General features: G+C 45.9%; 1 protein-coding gene across 2 annotated transcripts in view; it reads left to right on the top strand.

The window, feature by feature from the left end:
* Positions 1 to 326: 326 nt before the first annotated feature.
* Positions 327 to 12,636, top strand: part of UAP1 (UDP-N-acetylglucosamine pyrophosphorylase 1) — a 23,892-nt gene continuing 11,582 nt past the window's right edge. For both annotated transcript variants that reach the window (XM_077453048.1, XM_077453047.1), the window contains exons 1-6: positions 327 to 480; positions 4,492 to 4,789; positions 5,183 to 5,387; positions 7,018 to 7,193; positions 7,275 to 7,447; positions 9,988 to 10,181. In XM_077453048.1, coding sequence (XP_077309174.1) covers positions 4,507 to 4,789; positions 5,183 to 5,387; positions 7,018 to 7,193; positions 7,275 to 7,447; positions 9,988 to 10,181 — 1,031 coding nt within the window. In that variant the 5' untranslated portion in view covers positions 327 to 480; positions 4,492 to 4,506. The remainder of the gene's footprint in view (positions 481 to 4,491; positions 4,790 to 5,182; positions 5,388 to 7,017; positions 7,194 to 7,274; positions 7,448 to 9,987; positions 10,182 to 12,636) is intronic.

The following is a 12,636-nucleotide window of genomic DNA, read 5'->3' as shown; positions in this document are numbered from 1 at the left end:
GAGCAAAAATAATCCCGTACTATCACTTTAATGTGGATATCACTCCGCTGAGAGTGAAGGAAACCCACGTCATGGCTTATACTAATAGAAACATCCACATTAGCTACAGCCAGGCTTCCCATCCATACACACAAGGTGCTCTGGGCTGAGGAGTGACGTAACCGGGGGCTTGGCTGAGGCTGGTCCTATCACGTGACCAGCCTTGCCCTCTCGCTGTTCGGGATTCAGCAGTGCGCAGGCGTAGGAGACACAGGGAGCGGCGCGAACGCGCACAGGATGGGGGGGCCATGCTTACCCACGGACGCGCCACATACATAGCCCAGCAATCCCCGCTGACAGCTGGAATGTAGCTCCACCCTGCCATGTGACCCGTGACGTCTTCTCTGTCCCCGCCCCTCTGCTAAATAGATCCATTCTAGCATCTCGTCCACGTCACACACGGACATGCAACCCGGCTTCTCTGGAGACAGCAGAGCGCAGGTACGGGGATGGGGACATGTATAGGGGGACTGACAGTCTATAGAGAGACGTGGGATCATACTATAGAGAGACGTGGGATCATACTATAGAGAGACGTGGGATCATACTATAGAGAGACGTGGGATCATACTATAGAGGGACGTGGGATCATACTATAGAGGGACGTGGGATCGTACTATAGAGGGACGTGGGATCGTACTATAGAGAGAGACGTGGGATCGTACTATAGAGGGACGTGGGATCATACTATAGAGGGACGTGGGATCGTACTATAGAGGGACGTGGGATCGTACTATAGAGGGACGTGGGATCGTACTATAGAGAGAGACGTGGGATCGTACTATAGAGAGAGACGTGGGATCGTACTATAGAGGGACGCGGGATCGTGCTATAGAGGGACGCGGGATCGTGCTATAGAGGGACGCGGGATTGCGCTATAGAGGGACGCGGGATCGCGCTATAGAGGGACGCGGGATCGCGCTATAGAGGGACGCGGGATCGTCGCGCTATAGAGGGACGCGGGATCGTCGCGCTATAGAGGGACGCGGGATCGTCGCGCTCTAGAGGGACGCGGGATCGTCGCGCTCTAGAGGGACGCGGGATCGTCGCGCTCTAGAGGGACGCGGGATCGTCGCGCTCTAGAGGGACGCGGGATCGTCGCGCTCTAGAGGGACGCGGGATCGTCGCGCTCTAGAGGGACGCGGGATCGTCGCGCTCTAGAGGGACGCGGGATCGTCGCGCTCTAGAGGGACGCGGGATCGTCGCGCTCTAGAGGGACGCGGGATCGTCGTCAGGGCCGTCTTTAGTATAGATTGGACCCTGGGCAAAACTTTTCTTGGGGGGGGGGGGGGCATGCAATTTCCCTCTCCACCTACTCTGAGACATACAATAAATAGCAGCTAGACTTAAAATCAGTTTTCTGTATCAGATCACGCAGTAATTGAGATTGGTTGCCAGCAGTGCATATCATTATTGCCTACTGACTAGTTGCTAGAGGTTACAGCACACATTACGGCTCACTGATTAGTTGCTAGAGGTTACAGCACATCACCTCCTCACAGCAGGGGAGCATGATATACATAGGAATGCCGCCTTTATTTGCATACTAATGCCGCTGGCCGCAGATATTTACTTAGTATTGTTGCCGCTATTTACAGCCGGTTATTTACATGTAAACACAGCATCTGCAGGTGAGTCATCTGTACACAACAATAGGGCAGAGCTGGGCAGCATTCGTACCGGCACTGCAAACTGAGATATTGGGACACAGCACAGGAATAAAACTTCAAGGGACAAGGGAATTTAAGCCTGGATAGTTGGCAAGTATGAGGCAGCTGTTTTGGGCCCCACAACAATGACAGGGCCCAGGGCAGCTGCCCCTTTTGCCCTGCCTTAAAGACGACCCTGATTTGTCGTGCTATGGAGGGACATGGGATCGTGGTGCTATGGAGGGACGTGGGATCGTGGTGCTATAGACTAGATTCAGATCACATCACACACTGTACAATCCTATACTGGTCACACACTATACAATGTCTGTACAAATCTCCTTTACATCTTCCATCACCTATGTAATACGCTGGGCAACTGTAATACTAATTGAAGGGCTAGTATGGGTTTGTCTTTATGGTATTAGAGTTACGAAACAACAACAAATCTGAGTACCTACCTTTCTCCTCCAATGCTCCAATCAGTTTATATCCATCAGCCAAGTCATTGCACACCATCATTGCTGGCAGATCTAAAGCTGATTGTACAATCAGATGGTGATGTTTATGGATTGAACGATCCTTTTTTAGTGTATGGGCAGATACATGGGGGCTGTGCACACATCACTTCTATTATCCCATAGATGTGTGATTTGATCAATATGATTACATAGCTGTACCTTCCCTTCTCATCTATTAAGGTTCCAGTTTAGATTATATTCAATCATTTGGAGTCGATTGTCGAGTGTGGAAGATAAACAATCATTTGGAATAGATTAGCATTACTGAGGTGCTTTGGTCACAAGGTTGATTTGTATTTTTATAACTCAGATTATGACTCTGTATGGCAGACACAGAGGTGTGATCAATAACTTCCCGTCTATCTTCCATGTATCCATCAGAACCCGCTTCCCTGTGTGTGTCATGAGAGGTCCTATTGATTGATTATTCCTAGAGTGAGAGATCAGATTCATACTGATGTAATGTAGATGGTACACTGTATAGAAAACACATACAGTGGATATACAAAGTCTACACCCCCTGTTAAAATGTTGGGTTTCTGTGATGTTAAAAAATGATACAAAGATAAATCATTTCAGAACTTTTTTCCTTCTTTTAATGTGATTTATAAACTGTACAACTCAATTGAATAAACTGAAATCTTTTAGGTGGAGGGAAGTAAAAATAAAAAATATGGTTGCATAAGTGTGCACACCCTTAAACGAATACTTTGTTGAAGCACCGTTTGATTTTATTACAGCACTCAGTCTTTTTGGGTATGAGTCTATCTGGTTGGCACATGATGACTTGGCAATATTTGCCCTTTTGTCTTTGCAAAAACATTTCAGATTTGTCAGATTGTGAGGGCATCTCCTGTGCACAGCCCTCTTCAGATCACCCCACAGATTTTCAATTGGATTCAGGTCTGGGCTCTGGCTGGGCCATTACAAAACTTGAATCTTCTTCTGGTGGAGCCATTCCTTTGATTTGGGTCGTTGTCGTGCTGAAAGATGAAGTTCCTCTTCATGTTCAGCTTTCTGAAGGTTTTGTGCCAGCATTGACCTTCTTCCTTTTTTTTTTTTTGGAACTGTTCATAATTCCCTCTACCTTGACTAAAGCCCCTGTTACAGCCCCCCCAAAACATGATGCTGCCATCGTCGCGATTCGCAGTGGGGATTGTGTTCTTTTGGTGATGTGTGTTGTTGATTTTTGCACCAAACATCTTTTGGAATTATGGCCAGAAAGTTCAACCTTGGTTTCATCAGACCAGAACACATTTTCCTACATGCTTTTAGGAGACTTCAGATTTGTTCTTGCAAAATTTAGCTGGGCTTTGATTGGAGCTGCACGATTCTGGCCAAAATGAGAATCACGATTTTTATATTTTTTGCTTAGAATAAAAAAGATTGTGATTCTCACGACGTAAAATCTTTCACATTAGCCAAAAAAAATTGGGCTAACTGGTTGGTGTGTGTGTGTGTGTGTGTGTGTGTGTGTTTTTTTTTTTATTCATTTTTTTATTTTTATTTTTTATATTCATTAATTTTTTCCAAACAAAATTGTATTTGAAAGACCGCTGCACAAATACATTGTGACATAAAATATTGCAACAACCAACATTTTATTCTCTAGGGTCTCTGCTAAAAAATATATATATTTTTTTTCTCGCTATCTCTCTCAGAAAAAGATTTAGTGGTTAAACTTTCTTCATTTACACATAAAGTCTATTCCATTGACAAATTGTTACCATGTTTAGACTTGGTTCCACTGTTAAAGAATGTTGTGATTCTTGGCAGACTGCCCATTTTTTTTTCTCTTCCTTTCTTTTAATGGCTGTGGCTTCAGAAGAGCAGAGAGACTTCTGTCAAATGGGGAAGGCCACATCCTGATCAGATTTGAACAGTTCCTGCTCAATCTGTGTATGGCCAGCTATGGAGCAATGACATGCCATGAAAGAACTTTCACCAACCAGCCACACAGACACCCTCACTGGAGCTTTGTGGTCACGCAACTGCTTGGGAAAAAAAAAATAGTTTAAATGAAGATTTTGTATAGTAGTACCTGTATGTAAGAAATATAAGGTCAATGGAGATGCAGCATGTAAAAGATGGGTGACTGTGTTGCCTTTCCTTCTACTTTTAAAAACCCATGCCACTGCACAATTTACACACTTACACAAGGGGTGCTGATGAATAGGCTGCAGATGGTTTGAGTCGCCATTCCGATTCTGGAAGGTTTGTGGGAGAGTTAAACTCTCGGAGCTGTAAGGATTGAAATGATTAAATTGTCTCCCTCTCTGCAGACACTGGGGATCTGAATGATGGATGTGGACAAGTTACATCAGCATGCAGCTAAGGCTGGGCAGAGCCATGTGTTGCAGTTTTGGGAGGAGCTGTCAGAAGTTCAACGTTCTCACTTGTTGGAGGAAATAAAGAACTTGGACTTTTTGGAATTAAATGGATTTTTCCGTAAAGCTATGGATGCATTTTCGGCTTCATCTTCGCAAGAAAAAGTAGATGCCAGGATGGAGGCTGTACCTCAAGAAGTGTTCGGCAGTGCTACCAGAGACCAGCAACATCTTCAGCAATGGGAAGCTCAAGGTAAAAGGTTTTATAACGGCTAGTTGGTTGTCTTTTCGTAGCAGCCAGTAGATTGCCTGTTCACAATGGTCTCTGAGTTGCTGCCTTTGTCCCCGGCCACAGAGATTTACCATCTCTATCTAGGAAGAAGTAATGGGAAATCCAAAATGGTACAGTTCCTACCCTCAAGGACCTTACAATCTAAGGTCCCAAACTCACATTCATATACTAGGGCCAATTTAGACAATTTAGACAGAAGCCAATTAACCTACCAGCATGTCTTTGGAGTGTGGGAGGAAACCGGAGTACCTGGAGGAAACCTGCACAGGGAGAACATGCAAACTCCAGGCAGGTGGTGCAGTGGTTGGTTTTTTTTTTATTTATTTATTTATTTATTTATTTATTTATTTTCAGGTTTTCATCAAATTGCAGATGGTAAAGTGGCAGTTCTGCTGCTAGCTGGTGGACAGGGAACACGCCTTGGCGTGTCATACCCAAAGGGTATGTATGATGTCGGACTGCCCTCTCACAAAAGTCTCTTCCAAATACAAGCCGAGCGAATCTTAAAGCTGCAGAAATTGGCAAAGGAACGACATGGGAAGGATTGTGTTATTCCTTGGTAAGACCAGGATAATATGTTTGCTTAATATATAATGAAGCATTTTGATAAAGTGAAATTTAAAGGCAGATTTAATTACCTTTCCTACAATGGTCCCTGTCCCTTGCTGGTGCCTACATCTTTTTTTCAGCCGTCTTAATTGGCTGGCACAGGATGACATCAGGAGTCGGTCATGCTGGCGCTGTAAGCTGAGCTGCCCACACAGCTCTGTTTTATGTACTGGAGAGCGCTGAGGGCAGGTAGGTGGATTTAATTGTAGAAGAGACCTTGCATGTCTCTTCTGCGATAAAGAGCCTGCCTGCTCACAATGAGTAATGGAGAACTTTAGCTCTGCCTAAAGTAGAACTAAAGGCAAAACTGGATTTTTCAATCTCGGTGATAAGCAGGACAAATAGAGGGTGAATCTTCCTTAAGACACAGACAGCAAAAAAAAAAACCTGACAGGTGTGCTAATCCCTCCCCACTCTATCTAATACTAAGGCTAGGTTCACACTACGAAAGTATCCTGGTGGCCACATTTGAAGGGTAACAGCAGCCCATTCATTTGAATGGGCTGCTGTACTTTTGGAAATTCAGGGAAAAAGGTCCCTGCACCTTTTCCAAAATTGTTGCCACAAAGAACGCGCATAACGCTATGTGCTTTTCAGCAGAGAAAAAGGCGCTGTGGTTTCAAGTGCGTGGGAGTGCCACTAAGAATTAAAGGCACTCCTGTGTATCCGCTAACTGGACTTTTTTTTGATGTGGGTGTTGGAAAGCATGAATTTACATGCAGTCCTGCACCCACATATAATGTGAACTTGGCCTGAAGACCACATGGCTGATGTAAAGGTCCTGTGAGGCTCCGAAATGTTGCTTCTGTTATAATGGTGTGATCACTGAACGAAGCTTTGGACCTGTTCTGGTGATCTGTGGTGTGCTGATGACTTTCTATTGCTCTGCACCAGTGTATGAACACATAATCAAACTGTGGATGGTCAGATGGAACACACACTGAATTTTTGGTTGGAGTGGTGGAAGACACAAGGTCAGACTGGGATTTATTCATCTGATTATGGTTTCATACACGGGTGATGCACCATTTAAAAAAAAAAAAATTCTCGTACTGCTTCGACAATATCCATATAGGCGTTGCTTGTCTAAGTCCAGGTTCACGTCTGTGCAGGTGGTACCCACCGTGGGTTTGCATCTGTTCCTGCAGCCGCGACCACCCCCATAGAAAAAAACGCTCTGGATGCATGCAGTTGCTGTTAATCCTAATGGCACACACTGGAAACCGCACCTGCTGTGGGAACTGCACTGCACTTGCAGTTCCCATGCGGGCTACAATTGCAGAACTTGTGCAGGGACATTTTCCCTGCATTTGAGGAGGCAAGGAAGCCAATTCAAATGAATAGGCTGCTGTGCCTGCACGAAACACGTCTTGCAGAGCTGCATCAATGTGAACCTAGTGTAAAGCAGACTTTTCATATCATGAAAGCTTGGCTAGAATTCCCCCCCCCCCCAATGGTATATTTTCTAGGTGTATGATTGCCAATATCCCCCTAGTCTGATTTTGTGTGTGTGTGTGTGTGTGTGTCCTAAGTCATTTAACAGTTCTTCAACACTAAATGAGATTACTTGTATTTCCCAGGTATATCATGACCAGTGGCCGTACCATGGAATCAACCCATGACTTCTTTAGGAAGCATCAATATTTTGGCCTAAAAGAAGAAAACCTTATCCTTTTCCAGCAGGGGATGCTGCCAGCGATGAGTTTTGAGGGGAAGGTCCTTATGGAGGAGAAGGGCAAACTATCCATGGCTCCAGGTTTGATTGCCTTCAACTAATAACTTCTATATAACTTCAGTAGGCGTGATGATTAAAAAGCATAATCAATCCAATTTTCAGATGGCAATGGAGGTCTATACAGAGCCTTGGGTGCACACGGAGTGCTGAAGGACATGGAAAACAGAGGAATTGAGTACATTCATGTATACTGTGTAGATAACATCTTGGTAAAGGTGGCTGATCCAGTGTTTGTTGGATTTTGTGTGACCAAGGAGGCAGATTGTGGAGCCAAGGTAAGTAGCCATAAATAACTGCACCATAAATTTGCTTCAGGTACTTTGAGTGCAGGAGCAAGTGTTAGCAAGTGACCAGTGTGCAACACTGTAGAGTTTCAAGCATTAATAATTTACGGTAAAAGTAATTTAGGAAATTCACAGCCGCAACAGGAAACTGGCGTTTTCTTTAGACGAGTGCTTATTGCATTTTAATTACCGGTAATATCTACTTTTATATTTCTCTTTTTACTATGGAGCAAAATACGTGTAGTACTTTGTCCCATGTTGCTAGGTGCTTCTATCCCTATCTATGAGGTCCAAACTGTTCCCCCACCACAGCCGGTCCAATGACTGCTAGGAAGGTGAGGGGTGCTTCATAAGTTCAGCTTGTTTTGGCTCTGACCACTTTTTTTTGAGACCACAGGAATGGGGGGGGATGTTGGCAATCTGCATTTTTGTTTTCCATTGCCGGTCACAGAAAAGTGCTCATAGCATCATAGCACAGACAAGCTGCCATTATGAAGTGCCTGTCTCCTTCCTAGCTGTAATATAGAAAACTGGTGGCGTCTTAGTGGTTGTAGACCTCTGAAATTAAAATAATGCCTATCCCCCCCTATAGTGTGTCATAGCCTTAAAGTGGTTCTAAAGGCTCAAGGTTTTTACTTTCCTGCATTCTATGCAGAAAGGGGCCTGCTGCATAGAGAAGGTTTTTAACCTATTGTCCCTTTTAATACTTGCCTGAGCCCCATCGCAATCCAGCAATGTGCACAAGAGCCTCCTCTCTCCAGAGATTCTCCCTCCTCATTCGCTCCCACTGCTGTCAATCACGGCCAGTGAGCCAATGAGAGAGAGGGCGGGGCAGAGCTGTCGTTCTGTGTGTGAATAGACACAGAGCAGCAGCTCGCAAGCGAGCCTTCTTGGGTGCCCCTATAGCAAGGTGCTTGCTCTGCAGGCAGGAGGGAGGGGCCAGAAGGAGGATCCAAGAAGGGGAGGATCAGTGTTGCTCTGTGCAAAACCACTGCACAGAGCAGGAAACTTTTTAACATATTTTGTTATTATAAAAATTGCCTTTTTAATATTTATTATTGCTACTTCTATAGCGCTGTCAAATTACGCAGCGATGTATGTGTAAAATATATAAATCTATATATCTCTATCACTGTTTAAGGCAAGATTCGCACTGTTGTACGGAGCGGCTCACAGCAAGGGGTCCCGGTCCATCCCTTGTTCACCTTTTTGGCTGAATTTTCGACCTGAAATGCACCAGAAGACGCACAGGGCTTCTATGCAATTCTCCCCACAGCCGCCATGGAAATGCGCACTCCTGTAATGTGAATTGATGAGGGAAAGTCCACATCCAATTCACGATGGTGTAAACCCAGTCCAACTCAAAATGCTGAGACCCCTTTTACTCTGGAGGTGTTTTTCAATCGCTTAACGCTAAAATAGCGCCATAAAAATGCCTCATCTGTAGTCCCAGTGTGAAAGCCCGAGTGCTTTCACACTACGGTGCTGCGCTGGCGGGTCGTTTAAAAAAAAATGAAAAATAAAAAGTCCTGCAAGCAGCATCTTTGGGGCAGTGTATACACTGCTACTAAACCACCCCTCGTCATTGAAATCAATGGGCAGCACTGCTTTGGCGGGCACTTCCTACCCTTTATTCGGCCGCTAGCGGGGGTTAAAAACTGCTGAAAAGCGCCTCCTAAAACCACGGTAAAGCGCTGCAAAAACTAGCAGGCATTTTACCGCTAACGCGGCTGCACTGTCAGTGTGAAAGGACTCTGAGTGTGGTTCCACTCTGAACTCTCCCATTCTCTACTATCTGCATGACTTGTTTCTGACAGTCTAACAACTGGACAGACACAGTCCTGGACCATGGGCCCCGCCCTCCAACAAAACACAGCAGGTGGTTTACAGCCTCTGCTGTGCATGTTTCTTCTGTGTAGAGGGGGGAGGACACTCCCACTCCATTCCACTGATCTCTCCACTCTAGTCTGTGCAGTGTGTGCGATATCAGATCTCTACCTTCTGCCTGCTGGAGCTGAGCAAAATCCTTTCATCATCCATGTACAGGAGAGGTGGTGAAGATGGATGGGTACAACCTAATGTAGGAGGATTTGTTTCATCTGTGTATCACCTGAGGCCAGTCACCTCACTGGGTATATGTGAGGGCTTACAACCACTTTGTACTGACCCTTAGCAGGCAGACTAAGTACCTCTGCATGTCTGCCCACGTCAATTCATTTCCAGAGTGATGAAACCCCCCCCCCCCATAATCTGGTGAGCTCCATTATGCTAGGTCTGACTGGTGCCAGTATTGTAGTGTTCTGCCCCGCACTGCCTTTACAGACCAGTAGCTCCGCTTAGCAAAGTTGGCACCCATTAGGGTGGAAGAGTAGGCCAGAATGAGACTGTGAAAGCTTTTAGTTCCAAAATGGAGGGCGCTAGGTTTTCTCTGGCAGCAGACCGATGCCAAGTAAAACCTCTACCACTGACCTATGCACTGTGATTAGGAAAGGTTCTTCAGGAATGAAAAGATTTCCATCTGTTTTTCTTAGGTGGTGGAGAAGATGAATCCCACTGAGCCTGTTGGTGTAGTTTGCCGCGTAGATGGTGTGTACCAGGTTGTGGAATACAGTGAGATCACACTGGCTACAGCACAGAAGAGGAGTACAGATGGAAGACTCATGTATAATGCTGGGAACATCGCCAATCACTTCTTCACAAGACGGTTCTTGCAGCAAGTGGTGGAGTAAGTTACAGGAATATTACAGATGTAGTTGAATAACTTAAAGTGGGGGAAAAAAAATTAAGTGCCTATGCTGTTTAAAATCTAGTAATACACTCACCCTGCTCTGCACATGCTCAGTTGCGCTCTATTTTTAGGCACTGCTGAATTTGTAGAGGCAGATCTGCTGACAGCCTAAAGATTTACTGCTCTTCAGGGGCTCTAGGCTTCAGCAAAATGGCAGGCTCCAGCAAGAAGAAACAGGAACTATGCTCATGGAATTTTACAGCACACACGCATTTTGGTAGCATAATTATTAATGTGGAATGTATGTTCCTAGATAAAGAGCATTATTTTTACCAAGTTCTTTTGGGTAAAGCTTCACTTTAAGCACTTTCCACCTGCGCTATAGCCGAATGACTGCTTCCAATGCCTGGAGGGCGTCCTCCCGTGATCGCACGGCTCGCGCACGCTGTGATCACTGACTCCTTTGGACTTTGGGCTGATCACAGAACAGGGTAAAGGCAGGGCCAGACTGGAAAAAAAAGTCATAGCAGCCCCATAGCATTATTATACCAGCACAACTATCTTGTTCATGAAAGTGAAAACCATGTATTTTAAAGCACATTTGAAGAGTGTATTATATATAGATAAGATGCAGAAAGAATACACTAAGGTAAGGTGGGGGGGGGGGAAGGGGGGTTACTGATATAAGGGGGAAACCTTTTATATCCGATCGGTGCCCCCTTACATTATCGTATTCACGCCCCCCTTACATCAGTGACCCCCCCCTCAGACTGGCCTGGTGGCGCTGTCACCTCCTCTCAGGTGCACAATGCAGGGCTCAGTCAGTCGGCTCCAGTTTTTTCCTATAATCTCCTCACCACAGTCATCTGACATCTCCCATGACCCCCATCCTGGCGGTGCTCCCATTCTTGACTCCTCTCCAGACTCTGAGACTGCAGACATGATGCAGGAGATTTCAGAGGTTGCGGACATGATACAAGAGATGGTTAGAGACTGAGGACATCATACCAAAGCTGGTAAGAGAATGCAGACATGATACAGGAGAGCAATGCGGCCTCACCGTGCCCGTCATTGCAGCCTCACTGCCCATCAATGCAGCATCACTGTGCCTATCAAATGGAGCTTTACTGTGCCCACTATTGCAGCCTGTGCCCATGAATTCAGCCTTGCTGTGCCCACCATTGCAGCCTGTGCCCGTGAATTCAGCCTCGCTGTGCCTGTGCATTCAGCCGTACTGTGCAATTATGTTGGCTCACCATTGTAACACTATCGGACACAGCGGCTGTGGATATCTCCCACGTTGTATAACGGAGCTGGATCTGTGTTCGGCGGCCGCACTGTTACAAGGTCCCGCCCCCCCCCCCCCTAGACTGACTCGTGTGATAGGTGGAACCTTCAAACTACTATCACACGAGCCAATCTAGGGGGGGCGTGACCTTGTAACAGTGCGGCCGCTGAACACAGACAGAGCTCCGTAGAGAGAGGGGGGGAGAGATATGGAGGGAGGGAGAGATATGGAGAGATATAGAGAGAGAGAGAGGGAGTTATGGGGAGAGAGAGGGAGTTATGGGGAGATATGGAGAGGGAGAGATATGGGGGGAGGGAGGGAGAGATGCATGCAGCCACAGCTCAAAGCAGCCCCAGGGCAGGTGGCCTACTGGGAAATTTCCCGGTAGGCCAGTCCGGCTCTGGGTAAAGGACCAATTGCAGCGGGCCTTTTACCATGTGATCAGCTGTCTTTGGCCGACAGCTGATCAAGAAGTAAACGGAAGCTGGTTTTCGGCTTTTTCCCCCTCACAATCTGTTCCGTCAGATTAGGGGACCTGTCCAATTTTGTAACGGAAGTGACATTCCGGCACGGCAATCTTGGTAAACCCTGCACTTGGCTGCAGTAAGGAGGGTACATAAGAAGTCCGCTTGCTGCCATCTTTATACACCCACCAGAGTTTTTTGCATTTCACACTTATTTTTAACAGAGCTTATATAGTGAAATACTGTATTTATAAATCCATGACACTGTTTTGATGTTGCATTTTAAAAGCAGTGGTAAGCCTGCTGTTCTCACAGGTTTTCTAATCTGACAGAACACTGCTGCTTTTAAAATTCAACATCAAATCAGTGAGACGGTTTTCAAAATGCTCAATTTCACTATATAAACTCAGTTTACTGGTAAAAATAAGTGTGAAATGCAAAACTCCGGTGGGTGGAAAAAGATGTCCGCTTTTCACTGTATCCTTACTGCGGCCGAGTGCAAGGTGCACCAAGATGGCCATGCCGGAACGTCACTTCCGTTACAAAATTTGAAGGGTCGCCTAATCTGACGGAATACCGATAACCGGCTTCTGTTACAGGGACATCTACCCCGATCTGTGCCACCTATCAGTGCACAAAAGTGTTGCCTCATTGGCAGGGCCGGTGCTACCACTAGGCGGACTAGGCAACCGCCTAGGGC

Source organism: Lithobates pipiens, unplaced genomic scaffold (genome assembly GCF_037356315.1).
Source record: "Lithobates pipiens isolate NorthernLeopardFrog02 unplaced genomic scaffold, aLitPip1_a1.2 Scaffold_23, whole genome shotgun sequence".
Taxonomy (NCBI): Eukaryota; Metazoa; Chordata; class Amphibia; order Anura; family Ranidae; genus Lithobates; species Lithobates pipiens.
This window is presented reverse-complemented; position numbering and strand designations above follow the sequence as displayed.